Raw genomic sequence first — 14,248 nt, forward strand, 5'->3', positions numbered from 1 at the left:
TTGGATGCTCATCTGGGTTTTCTACCTGCCTTGGGGCTAGAGATGTCATGAGAACAGATTCGCTCATCACAGCTGCAGTACTTCCAGTTCTGGCCATGGATGAAATATCCAGGAAAACAATCTTTCTTGCAGAGCTCTGGGGGGGGTGGAGGGAAGTAAGGGAAAATGGGATAGGGTATTTCGCAATCATTCAAATTTGATTCCAAAACTGGGGGAAGATTCAGAGACTAGAAAGGATAGCACATTTTTTTTCTTTATTTGGGATTTGGCTATACTCTTAAATGCAACTTTTTACTGTAACTGCTGGAATATGTGGCAGCTCAGACAGTCAATAATCATGAAAAGAAAGGCATAACTGTTTCTAAAGTTTAGGCATATTCAGTACTGTCCTAAAGTAACAAACACAAATTAGTAGTATTGGTCTCCAAAATACAAAGAAATATTTATTTTTTTTCCTGTTTTCCCCAGGCTTTCTACTGAAAAATGAAGCTCCTTCTTTCGCCCAAGATGTAGGGTCTCGGGCTCTTTGCGGGGGAAGATTTCAATTCCAGTCTTGCCATGGCTGTGTATGTATGCATGTATACCCATAAACACAAAGTCACAGATGATCAAGACCTATTTCCATAAAGACTATGAACCTCACCAAACAAGAAATCAAACAGAAAATAAAATATCACCATGTTAACATGACTGGATCAGATCCTGAAAAAAAAAAAAAAAAAAAAGGCTGACTTCAAAGGGAATTTGATCTGATTTAGGGCAGGGGAATGCTGTTGTCAACTATTTGTCTAAGAATAGGCACGTTGCCTAACAAGGACGCTCTACTGTCTGTTTTAAAACCTCTTCTCAGTGCATTAAACACCATTTAGTAAGCATGTCTGTGTATTGTGCAGTAGCCCATGTATTTAGGGCATGCACAAAATAATTTGATCCCCATTGCATTGCATCGGTAGTGTAATTATTTCACTGCAGTAACAAAACAAACAAAAAAACCCCGGTTCTTTACCTCTCCTGTCATGTTGCATTGGGTCACTTTGTGTCACATGATGTGATATAATGTAACTCAATGCAAGGAGACACATGTCCCTTCTCATTGGAAATTTAAAGAAATGGAGCTTACTTTTCCCCTGTGGGAAACTATGCAGGTCAGGTGCCCAAGACTAGCTACGGGAAGTTTGATATCATCTCAGTTTCAGTACCTACATATTTCAAATCTTACGGCGTTTTGAAAGGAAACGTGTTAGATGCCACAATTTAGCCATAATACAGTACTTAATAAAAATAGCGTAGGAGGAATATAATTCCACAGCTTATGTTCCTTGACACGGTGTGCACTGACACATATTGCCAAAGAGACTCTTTTAAACAATACTTTTAAGCATACTTTTTGAAATATAGACTATAAAACATGAAAGCCTTCAGAGAAACCTAATGCCACTAAAAGCACGTGGGTATAGAATCAAGGGAACAGAACTGATTAATGATGAAGCCAAAACAAGACTTTTTTTGATGAAAAATAGTGAAACAGTGAAGCACAGAGAATATAGATAAGCAAAATGTACAGGACCTGGGGCCAGGTTTCCCTCTCAGTTACACTAGCATAATTGTGGAATAGTTCTATTTCAATTAACAGAGTTAATATGACGATAATAGAATTATCAACATAATGTGCGTGATTGAAACGTGACAGTCGACCCAGCTCTGAGGCAGACCCTGTAGTGTGTGCAAAGGAGCTATGCATCACCCTCAGCCCCATTTTACAGGTAGAGAAACAGAAGAAGGGATTAAAAATCTCTTGGCAGGCCAATGTCCAAGCTGGGACCAGGGAAACATGACAAATTCCAATCCAGTTCCTGCTCCACTTGCTTGCAATAAATAAATACAACAGAAGGCTACCATGGAAGCCAAGTGAAATATTACATATACAAAATATTGTCTTTCTAACATCATGGCATGTTGCTATCTCATTCCTGAAGCAGAGGTGTAGCTTTTTAGGGCGTTGGGACATTTAGCATCAGGGTAGTAACTTCGGCATCATTAACATGTCTATATATTTGAGTGCCACTGTTTACAGGATAAAACAGCAGAAAAATTAGAAGCCTGAGAAGCATAGTCAGAACAGATGCAGGAAATAAGTTTTTCCTACTAGCAAAAAACACAAGGATGTGTGGAATGGACTATGAAATAATGATGATACAAAAGCACTGGGATCGTCGCAATTTGAATTAAATGTTAAATTACAGAAAATAATACTATTCAGGGGGTTCTGGTTGGTTAAAACCTCATGTCTAGGTTTTCTTAGTCTGCTCAGTTGCCTTACGAGGACAGCTGAAAGGCTACATTTTGCAGAGTTTTGGAACAAGCAAGTTTTGAGCTACAAGCACTTGATGCAACCCAATGATTGTCCTTTGGCTTTGAACAAGCTAAGACAAAGGAGAGGAACATTTAGAGTTCTTACAATTTGCCTCATTTACATTAAATTCATAATCTTTGCACATTTTTGATAGAAAGAATTAAGGGGAGGGGAGGTGTCTTTTTTTCCTTTTTCCTTCCAAACTTGTTGGTTACACAGCACCACTCACCAGTTACGACTGAGAAATGATAACCTCAGTCAGCACCTGTTCTCTGCTCTTGAACGAGATATCACATCTTATGTGATGAGGCCAAAATTGACATTAGCTTAGACTTCCTCTAGTATTCTATAGATGACAGTAAAATCAATCATTTCAAAACAAGAAATATGTATTTACCCCTTGCATTTCCCTGCGTATTCTGAAGAACTACTAACACTACCCCAGAAGATATTTTCTGAGTGTTTCTTTATCTGCTTTTCTATCGGTTTGGAAAACCATGGCTTACTTCCCTAAATATCTTGAAGCAAAAAAGGGATTCGCCAGTGGAAAGAAATGCAATACTGCTTTGCTTTTCCAAAGATACCTAAAAGGGCCAGCGAACAGTAGGTAGCATTGGATTGAAGGGAAGAGTGCTCAAACCGCCCTGCACCACAGCATCTGATGTTCCCTTGAGGGAAAGGATCACGTTTTAAGGGACCCATCAACTGGTTAGGCAGAAGAGCAGGGTCTGGGCTGGACTGCCCATCATCGCCTTTCCAGAAGTCACACGTGCCTTGGTGTCACCAAATGAAGGTGGGAACTCTGGGCAGACACCTTAAAGGGGGAGTACAGCGTTCCTGGTCCTGCCCCAAGCTCTCGCCCCAAGGGGGGACATCCCAAAGCACCGGATCCTTGAGAAGGGCCAGCACTGGCATCTCCTGTCTCCACAGCCACTGCCAGCCTCAGAGACAAAAAGGGCTGTGAAGAGGCAAGCCCAAATGAAAAGAAAATATGAAACAAAAGAAGTGGAGCAAGGTTTTTAGATGGCAAATTAAATAATATTTTCACAACTAAGTTTTCTTCCCCCCCAAGCTATACATTACAACAGAGAGAAATGCCACATCTGAAGAAAAAAACACCCCCTCTATTTTTTTTACCCTTTTTTACTTTGTCCTATCAGCTTAAAAATATTTTTTAAATATTTATACCATGCTTTCCATGAAAATGGAAGGGATTTGCAGGCTCTGAGGAACGTGTTGGTCTTGACAAACATCCCCCAAATTGTAGACAACTCTATTAATGATAATACAAATGTTGCATTCTTTCACTAGATGCAAGGAAAACAACGGGGAGATATTCACAGCGAGGATGCAAAACTTCCTAGCAATGCATTCCGTTCGGAAGGTATTTCACTCTTAAGCGCCGCTTCGAAGAATTGTATTTTCAAGCGCCGGCTGATGGCAACGTCAACCTTTGGGAGTCAGCCGCTCTTCTAGCTAGCATCTCCCCAATTTTTAAAGGGGGGGGGGGGGGAGAAAAAAAGCCAAGCCATTTGGCATAGCCTCCTGCTTCTGTAGCATCAGCTGCTTCACCTGTAATCTCTAGTGCTGCTCTGCCCCCTTGTGCTGCCGCAACCGCAGAGCAACCGCCCGCGCCTTTGTGCGGGGACCGCCGGCTGCAACTCGCTCCCCCACTGTCACTTCTCACTTTTCTGGCAAGTTCAAGGTCAGTGCCTAGCTATTTTCAGCTCATCTCTTCTTGATCCGTGCAGGGAAATGACAAGGTAACGTGATTTGGGGTCAGCTGTATTACAGGAACCGTTACATAAACGGAGAAAGTGGAAATCAATCCTAGCTGACAGTGTCTTCAGGATAATCAGCGCTCACTCCATGCCGCTGTCAGCTCTCCTGCATCAAACACCATGTTACTTCTGTCAGATCGCTTTAACAAAACCGTATTCTCACTTTTGGCAAAGTAAATAAATATTTCGCTCGGCCTCGCGGTTGATTCATTGTTTAGAGAACTTTAACACTTTGGACTTGCAAAGAGTCCCCGTTTATAGGAGAAAAGACGTCTTCTCCTGTCGTGTCCCTTACTGCCTGCGAAGGGCGTCGGCAAAGATACGGTCGAGTCTCATGAAACGCCCCATTCTTCATATTTTGTGCTTGATTTCTTCACGCGGATGGTTGTCCTCCGATTCTCCGTTATCGAGCAGACCTCGGCTTCCCGAAGTGCTTACCTAACCCACGGTCATCCTCACACCGACCTATCAGGGCTTTTCCTCTAACGTTTTAGGACACCTTCCTCAATTTGTTTGATTATTATTACTTCATCTGAACCATTTCCTCCCCTAACTAGACATCTTCCCTAACGCAGAATTATGAACATATCATTTCACAAGATGTGCCGCGTTAGCCGCGTCTCGATGACAGCACATGGTATGTCAGTTTAGGGAAAGAACAGCAATTCTATCCCACCCACCTTGTGCTCCCATGAAACTGCCAAGCCCGCAGTACTCCACCAAAGAACAATTTACCATAATATTAGTTGTCAGTAAATTCAAAGACGGAACTCCTAAAGCTATAAAATGGATTAGAAGCAATTTAAAAAAGAATTAACAAACTAGAGTAAGAGTATACTGTCAACAAACAAATGCTTCATCATAGCACTGTAATTTGGAATTTTAATTACCCCTCTGCTTCTGTAACAAAACAATGTCTGAACTGGCAGCCATTTGAATCTCTCACAGGTCATTGAGCATTCTAGTTAATTACTCTATGAATAGCCTGTTTTTCTCCCCTCTGGAAACACGTTTCTAATGGCAGTCAAGGTCTGACAAATGTGTCATCTACATAATTAGCTAGGAAGCAACACAAAACATTAAACATGCTTTGTGCCGACAACTATCAAAACATTTCATTTGTTGTCAATTATTCATTACTTTGTAGGTTCTGAAGGGGTTGTTATTATGAAAATAAGTCCAGATGCTAACAAGGTTAGAGTTTTTTATTCAAATTAGTAATCAGAAGACTAACTTTAAAAAATGTATCCCGTGTACGTTTATGGCAGCGTTCAATCAGTACTAAATTATAAACGAATTTAGTTAAGTTCAAGTTAAAATAGCCATGGCAGAGCACATACATACACTAATTTGTGGAGTTGCATCTCTCTTTGAAGTTTTAGGATCTAAGCTGAAGTAGCAAACTTTCAGAACCTTTGGCAAGACTAATTTGTGCTTGGTAAATAGAGTAAAGATTTTCACAGCATGAGATAATGTAAGATTGCAAAAAAAAAAAAAAAAAAGGAAAAAAAACCTGGAGGTTTTTGAACCTTTTTTCTACCCTTCTGTCACACTGAGTAAAAGTCAAAATCAGCAATTCCGACTCATATAATATCTCGTCTGAACTTCAGTTTGGTTTAACAAGGAAGCCAAACCAGTTACATTCACCACTCCCTTAACAGAGCTGAAATGAATTTATCCTCACTTTTAAGAAGAAATAGGTGCTGGTTATTTCTTTTTTCTATGATCTCATTATGATGCTGCCTAACAAGCTACGCAGCCGAAATGGTACAGTGAGAATGTTTGGAGGAGAAATAAATGGGGAGTTTAACAATAAAATTAACTTCTTCTGTTTTAGCCAAGATTATTTCAGTTGAAGTGCTATAGTACAAATATACAATAAAGAGTACCTTCTCACAGGGCATATATAAGAAAAAAAAGGGAAAAAATTACTCAGAAAAACAAAAGGCTCATTCTGAGCCTGAAAATAAGCCTGCACACAAAATGTTGATCCTGAAAAAGGGTTGCGAGGCAACTTGCATTGCTCCATTGAGAAAAATTGCTCACTGAAGGTAAACTGAACCCTAAAATACTCTCATGCATTCATATTCTACTTTCAGCCTCTAAGTCAAAGGAGTTTATGGTATGTAGGACATAGAGGAGCACGTAGGGGCACACGTGGGAGCGGTGCCCAGTGCAGGCTGAGGACCCCTGCCCCGGAGCCGGAGCAGCTCCTCAGGTGGGACCCACACATGAAATGGCTGAAAATCTGGAGTTGAGGGCCGAACGAGTCAGTCTGCAGGCACGACACACACCAGAGAGCAGATCTAGGTTTTCAAAGCACAAAACTAGTTCGAATACAGTAAGGGCACATATGACACACTTCATTTCTCATTTTCCTGCACTAGAAAGGAGAACAACTAATGTTACTCAGCAGATTATTTTTTTTTTTCTTGGACAATATTCACATTCAAGAAGTAAAACTGGACTGTGTTTATGGACTCACTGCTTTCATACCTACCCTGAAATATTTGGAGCGAACAAGGTGTAAGCTTGCATTTATTAACAATTACCACACCTGTCATGGGAGGCTCATACCTTTTTCTGCATCTGTCCCAGTGCTATTCTATGATTTGTGTAACACCTTGAAGGGAACACAGCTATTTCCTTACAGTGATAAAAGTAGATGCCTCTATAATGGACTAGTGTATGACGATAAAATTTGCAGAGAATAATGCCTGGGCAGTTATTATTAGAACACAATAAAGAGAATATTTTCCCACCACCACCTCAAATGTATACAACTATGATAGGAGAAGGTTTTCTGCTTTTAGAAATATTTTGTCAAGATTTGTTTTCTCCTCCAGGAAAAAAGAAAACTGGGGAAAAAAAAGAAGAATCCTCAAAAACTTTCCCTAAATAAACTATACTCTAAAAGAAGCTCTGATGATCTCTCAGAGATTGAAATAATCCATTTTCAGCTAAAACTACCCATAGCAATGAAACTGAAAATACTCTAAAAGAGGGCTGGAGCCTGTCTGGTAATTAACATTAAACAGATAACATATTTACGAGGAAGTCAAAATATTTTGGAAGCCGATAATCCTGTAAGCCTTAACATGGTATAAAAACAACAAATAAATGCAAAGTGTTACTGTTACACATGCCTGCCTGATCAATGGTTTTCACATATTGATCTATAAATGGAGTTGACAGTCTGTGTTGGCTGCACATTTTCCAAGCAGCTCTATTTTTGTACAAAACCAATACGGGCAATTACCTTTGTTTGAGATGCCAAGTCTTATCAATTCAATGTGATTTAGTGTCATTTTAATTAAATATCAGGATCTACTTCAGGACAATCTATACAAACAAAGCCTCAAACTTGACTATAAGCTTGATTTGAAGTAAACATGTACAAGCCCTGCAATTTCAAAATATGGCTCAAAAACTCTGCTAAACAGAAGGCTTATATTTTTAGCAATTTTATTTCTGTCTTTTTGGCTAGCCATAACTTTGGCAAGTGTTCTATGATCACAGGAGTAAGAAACAAAAGAAGATTGCTTCCCGTTTCCCTGATAATGTATTAGAGAGATAAATAAACCTACCAGCTTGTTTAACCTAATCAGAAAAAGCTTTAATACATTAACATTTTGGAATGTCTAAATAGGTTCTAATTCTTAATATAGACGCCAATAAAAAAAGACATTTCATTGTTTGAAGTTGTTCTGAATGAAGCAAAATGCACTTCCCTGGGGTTTAACAGATGAAAATAGCAAATATTCATTTACATTGCTAGTTCAGACACTAACATTAAGCAGAGAACGAGCCCTTGCTTACCACAGCCTGTGTCCAGCTTCGTGATTTGTGCTCTTTAAACTCTACATTAATATCAATTTCAACCTTTGCACAAAGCTCAAGCATTTCCATCGAAATAAATAACGTAAACCCCCAAGAATCTGCATTTAGCTTTTGCATCGGTTAGCTTATGCATTCCCCATTTGCATCTTCACTACTATAAAATGCACAAGTGCATATGGCCCTACTGATGTATGATGCATATCCTTCTTTGTCACACTATAGAAAATAATCTGTCCACCTTCCTATGTATAGCCCCAGGTGTGCTTACGAGCATCACAGCAAATGCTTGAGAATACAACAAATCCCTCAGAGAAAATTACGTATTTTCTTCTCGATAAATCACCAGCCATCTTTCTAGTTTTGTGCCTGGTTTTTGCCCTTTATTGTCCAGAGCGTTCTTTTTTTTTTTTTTTTTCCAAATATGTTTGAGAAATAAATATTTCTATTGATTGTTTAAAATGTGCCAAATGCTGATTGCCTTAATCCACTGAAGTCAGTAGGTTTTGCATAAGTTGAGTAAAAAGGATTTGACCCATTTATTAATAGAACGTAGAGTATGGTGCACATGCCGAATATGGGTGGCAAAAAAGTAATATGGAGTCCCCTATTAGCTATTTCTAGTTTTTAAAGAGAAAAATCTCTCTGATGATACGACAAAAATAGTCAGTCAATGTAAATTAGAAAATAAGCATAATCAGTGGATACCTGACAGATTATATCCATCATCCAAACAGAGGCAGACTGTTGAAAACAGAAAGTTTCCAGATTGAAAAATCAGGATAAATCCTTTTTATCTTCTAGCACAAAATAATTGGCTGTGCTTAACATACTGGTAATACATGTCTTTTAGCAGGGATCTGTGTGCTTTTAAATGCAAAAGTGAAGACTGTGTATATAAGTGCACTGGAAAAGAGCATCACAAATTTTAAAACAAGATTACTAAATATGAATATATATATATATACACACACACATATGTATGTGTGTGTGTGTATCAGTTGGACCCTGCTTTTTCAAGACACTTGGACAGACAGAGACTACTCTCCTCCATTACTTTCCCCAAAATCCTTCACGAGTCACATGCACAGATTCAGATATATGAGTATGCAGTTGATAAATGCAATTGATATTTCGCTGGTCTTTTAGCTTGAATCTCATCACATTTAAAACATGTATTTGAAAACGTTTGGATCCTCAGGAATTTTGCTTTTAGTTTGGGCGTTAGCAAACAACTTTAAGAGGCTTATTTAAGTAAATACGCCAAAACACTTTCAGTCTGTCAATATCTAGTCAGAAAATTCTGCATGGCAAAAAGAGATGAAAAGAATTGAAATAGAAAGGAAATTAGTAGCATGGCAAGCTTTCAATCTATTATGTCGGAGCCAAGTTTGCTTGGTAAAATGACATATACTCAGTAAAATTCCGCTTTTATATAATTAGCTACTAAACAAATGTAACACAAAGCAACTTTTCAGCTCTCAGCCAATGAACATATATTGTACCTGCTATGGTTATTGGAATGCAGCAGTGAATATTTATGTCTAATTTAACTTTTTAGAGCCCTTGCTCTGTAACAGTCCAGCATACTATCCCCAAAACTAAAGTTATGTAACAAGGTAATATCAACAATGAGAAACTGCATGATAAAATCCTGCCCAAAAGTGAAAAATGCTAATTTTGTCTCATTTAGCAGCTGGATACAGAAATGCTCATTAGTTTTAAGAGGGTTAATCCTTTTAACTTTTGCATATTGATATGCCAATTATGCCTAATTGTACAAGAGGCATCAGTCAAGGTAATAGTGCATAAACACATGAAAGTTATTAAGTACATCCCAACATGTAATAAAGTAGGTGTTAATTGGTAGCTGAGTTCTGCAGGCTATTGAGGTGGATAATTCATTGAGAGATGGATCACTTGTAATTTCTCTACATAATTCCTTTTGCAGTCTCATGCTGTGATGTTTTCATGCTTGTCAAAAACAACTGCAGCCTAGTGCCTTTTGTTAAACACAGCCAATAAAATATGTTAGGCATCATTAAATATACTTAACTTTTAAACTTTTTCAAAGGTACAGTTCTTCCTGATAATACATTATAGTATTCCCAGTAAATTACTATAAGCATCGTTTCAGGTTTGTAATGGAGGAAGAGTTCACGTCAGATAAAAAGGAAGAAACATGTACAGTGTGTCTGAGGCAAACAATATCGTTTAAATAGAAGGTAAATGAGTATTCTATCAGCTGCTAAGATCCAAACAAATTTTTTCCTCCAGAACTATGAGGTGAAATGAATTAAGCTATACCAGAGAAATTAATTATTAAAATACTGTATTTCTAAATGAATATACTGTATTTCTAAATAAGTCTGAATTTTGAGTTTCAACTTTGAGTTAAAAGGGAAGAAAATACAGCTGTTATTGTAGGCTTCCTCCATTTAATAACTTTGTTAGAAAGCTGAATACTTCATAGGAATCCATTACATCAACAAAACAAAAAATTAACGGTTGGCATGGTTGTGAGAAGTGACTGAGACCTGGGACTCTGTCCCCAGCTAACAGAGTTTTCCCCCTCATTTGCATTCTTTGAGAATAAAATGGATCTGGAGTCCAAAAAGTGGCTAACATTGCATAAATAATTTTGTAACATCATATGGCCTCAGCTGCAAGTTGCCACCATTATGGAAGAAAATTAACCAGGGGAGACTCATACCAATCAGTTTGTTTAGTATCTCAGAAGGAGTACAGGGGCAGGGATGCAACTGGCAATAGAGTTCATCACTAACTATTTAATTTAAAAAAAAAAATGGCAATGGATAAAAAATGACTCAACTCTTTCAACTCTGTAAACTATTAAAATAATAACTTCCGTGTCTGGCTTTTTACAATTCATTCATTCTTACAGCAAGACCCATTTTTGTTATGGACAAAGTTGCTTTTTATTTACAGAGTTGTAATTTCCATTTCTTTTCTTTTGTCTGCTTTTAAAGTTTGCCTTTTGAGAAATTGTGACCTATATCTGATACCGTAAGTGCTATTCTCTACAGCAGCTGTACTTAAGTACTCTAACACTTGAGAGTTGAAATGCTGAGTAGATGCTATGATCACGGCCACCAAAGCCAAATTCTGTCTTTCACTGAAGGAAAATTGCTATTCTAATGCCTAGCCTTACTCCTAAAAATGTATTAGCGCCCTTAAATCCCTCCTTGCAAGGGCTGATCATGAAACCAGTATCTTAACCCCACTTAAGATAATTTTGTAGTTTTTAAAAAAAATTGGAAGACTCAGAAAATATTAGGAGCATTTTACTTACAGGCTCAGTGACTTTCACATTCTCAGACAGAATCATAGATTTGCTTTGGCTCAGTCTATCGTGGTGACTGTTGGCATTTTTGATCCTCATTTGAACAGCCCCCGTACTGTGGTGGGAAGGATTAGGCTTTTCAGAGGCCGTATCAGAAGTTGTAGACCTTTCCATGGTTACTGGGTTGACCTGAAGAACATAAAATAAGAGCATTAATCTAGGTACCCTTCATACAAAAATGTATCAATGCCAGTTATATGTCACTGTAGTCAGGAGAAGAAGCTGAGTTATCTTGCTGGCAAGATCTTGATCATCTTTGAACACCAGGATAACTATCAGCTGTGTCAGCCTGTAGTTTTATTATTGTCCTTATCACTCACACATCCAAACTGCCTTGGAAGAGTTAGTTTATGTAAAAGATTATCCTTATCTCAAAAGCCATTCTCCTCTATGGTGTAATCTCCCTGCAAGCCTCTGTCACGTCCAGCTGGCAGCCACTACACTTTGTCTTTGGCCCTGCTCACGCTACACATTTTAAATCTTGCAAAGGAAAACGACATGCTGTGAAGCCAATTAACATATCTTACCTCCACACTTCAATACATGCATGTTACAAGTGCATTACAGGACCACGCTGCAACCCTGCTAGTGTCCTAAATTTAAACCCTGGTCTAATAAAATTAATTTTTACAGTTCTACCAATGTCACGGGTGGGATTTTTATTTCTCTGTTCATTTTTAAAATTTTGAAATGAAGAAATGGCTGAACGCTTCAGCTCTCAAGCCCTTGGAGGGACCCAGGGCAACTTGTACAGAATTATTACCTTCTCTAGCAGTGCTGCTGTTCAACCTCCTCTCTCTGTGTTAGTGCAACTCAGCAAACTCCGTTCTAGTTATTCAAATTCCCAAAACATTTTTCATCAGCAAGAGTTGCTTTATAACTCCTGTACAAAACATCAGGACAGCGATGCACAACACTTGCTCTATTTTCCTTCCCCCTAGTTCAGTGTGGCACTATCCTACGTAAATCGTGGGTGAAGTAATATGGTAAGAGTCACAAGAAAACTTGCTATTTATATTTCTCATATAACCATATGAGAAAATGTGTAAGGAAGAGATACTATATAAGCTGGAATTGCTGGTTTCCCAACTATGGAGCCAGGGAAATGGAAATCCATTTAAGTGCAGTTACAATATAAACTGTTGAAAATCAGCATTTTTCAAATGGGCTTGAAAAGCACAACTTTTTCTAGCGACAGCTCCCCAACCTCTGAAGACTCTAAAAGATGGAATTCCCTGATTTCAAGAAAGTCCACTTCTAGGAAGGTATCAGAGCAGAGGAAGATACAGTACTGGTGTGAAGGTGGCAGAGGGAGACGAGGAGTGTTATTGCACGTCTCTGGCAGGACCACAGCCGTTGTGCTGGTGGAAAGACACAGCTCCCATAGTTTCACCCTCTCCTGGACCTGACAAACCAATTCCTTGCAGGAAACTGCTTTAGATGTAGAGGACACCTAGAGGTGGGTGCCCAGGACCATGTCCAGAAGGCTTCTGAATATCTTCAGAGGGATTTAAACTCATACAGGCAGAGATATGGAAACATTAGGAAACAGAGCACTCTTGAAGAGAGAAATGAGAAGAAGAAGGTTCTTCAGTATTAGCCATTATTCAATCAACATTACGTGCCATGAGAGAAACACTAACTTTAATAAAAGCAACAGAAAAGCTTATGCTTGTTGGCTGTTTCCTGCATTGAATTAGTTACTCAAGGATCACTACAGAAGTTGAACCCCAGAAAGAGAGGAGAAAAATTTGGCTAAAGCTGTTTCCTGCTACTCAGGAGTATGCATATCTATTTCTGCTGCAGAGCTGGTATATGACACTGGGGAAAACTCTTTACGTGGACCTTTGGTAGACGGCACTGTGTGTTCTCCCTCCCTGAGACACTTCTCACCACCCTTCGGAGCAGTCCCCGCTAAACCCATGTCGCAGGGACACTTTGCCATTTTGGCAATAAGGTCTGCAGCAGCTCTAACTAGGAAATGATTTTTTCCTCCTTCTAAACTTGGAGAGTCAAACCATTTTGTATTTCGTGTTGGTATCAAATCAAAATTGCTTCTCAACAGATTTTCAGTAGGCTCCAGGCTGGAGAGCTGATCAGACTCGAGAGACGAGAGCAACACTGGCTCTGTCACCGATCCAATGTTTGGCTGGAGCACATCTCTCAGATTTTCTTCTGAAATCTCCCACCTATAAAACTCTGACATATCTCTTCTCAGGAGCATTATGAGTTTAATTAGGTAGGCTCTGTCTGGTGTTGTCAGTACATGATGTGCTATAAAAAAGTTTAATAGTACGACAAAGTCATGCCCTGGATCTCAAGTAGGAACACAATCAGTAAATGACAGGTCTGCAAAGACTTCTGGAAACATTTATTCTAATCTCGTTGAATCTTAGTTAATTTTCCCCCCAAAAGGAACTAATTCACACACATCAGAGCATTACAAGGAAACTTTCTGAGGTGCTAAAATTACAGGAACCACCATAAAAGAAAAGAAAAAACCCCAAACCTCAACATTTCCACCACCAGATTTAATTGTCTTAGTGTAGAGCATGGTGAGATCCTGCAGAATATGAAGGAGACCTTGCAGAATATGTAAGAAAGGTACAAGTTACAAAAGTTGCTCTCTTAGGATTTCCAGGTAGAAATCCTTTGCTGTCCCAATTCCATTAAGATTCCTGACAGCGTTATCTGTCCTGCATGCCAGTAGATGGCACCCTGAATATGAGCTCCACAAACCCAACGGCCTTGCATTCACATTTGCAAGAAGAATTTGGTGGTACTCACACTCTGCCCTCTTTTATTATTATTATTATTATTATTAATATTATTATTATTATTATTATTTCTTTTCAACTTTTAAAAAATAATAGAGGGGAAGACAGTCAGGAAACAAATAAAAATATTAACAGA

The 14,248-nt window shown here is 38.7% G+C and overlaps 1 protein-coding gene across 1 annotated transcript in view; it reads right to left on the minus strand.

The window, feature by feature from the left end:
- ARHGAP15 (Rho GTPase activating protein 15) overlaps positions 1-14,248 on the minus strand; it is a 330,335-nt gene that overhangs the window by 301,520 nt on the left and 14,567 nt on the right. Inside the window, exon 3 of the mRNA XM_069780763.1 lies at positions 11,285-11,464. Coding sequence (XP_069636864.1) covers positions 11,285-11,449 — 165 coding nt within the window. The 5' untranslated portion in view covers positions 11,450-11,464. The remainder of the gene's footprint in view (positions 1-11,284; positions 11,465-14,248) is intronic.

This window comes from Haliaeetus albicilla, chromosome 4 (assembly GCF_947461875.1).
Source record: "Haliaeetus albicilla chromosome 4, bHalAlb1.1, whole genome shotgun sequence".
Taxonomy (NCBI): Eukaryota; Metazoa; Chordata; class Aves; order Accipitriformes; family Accipitridae; genus Haliaeetus; species Haliaeetus albicilla.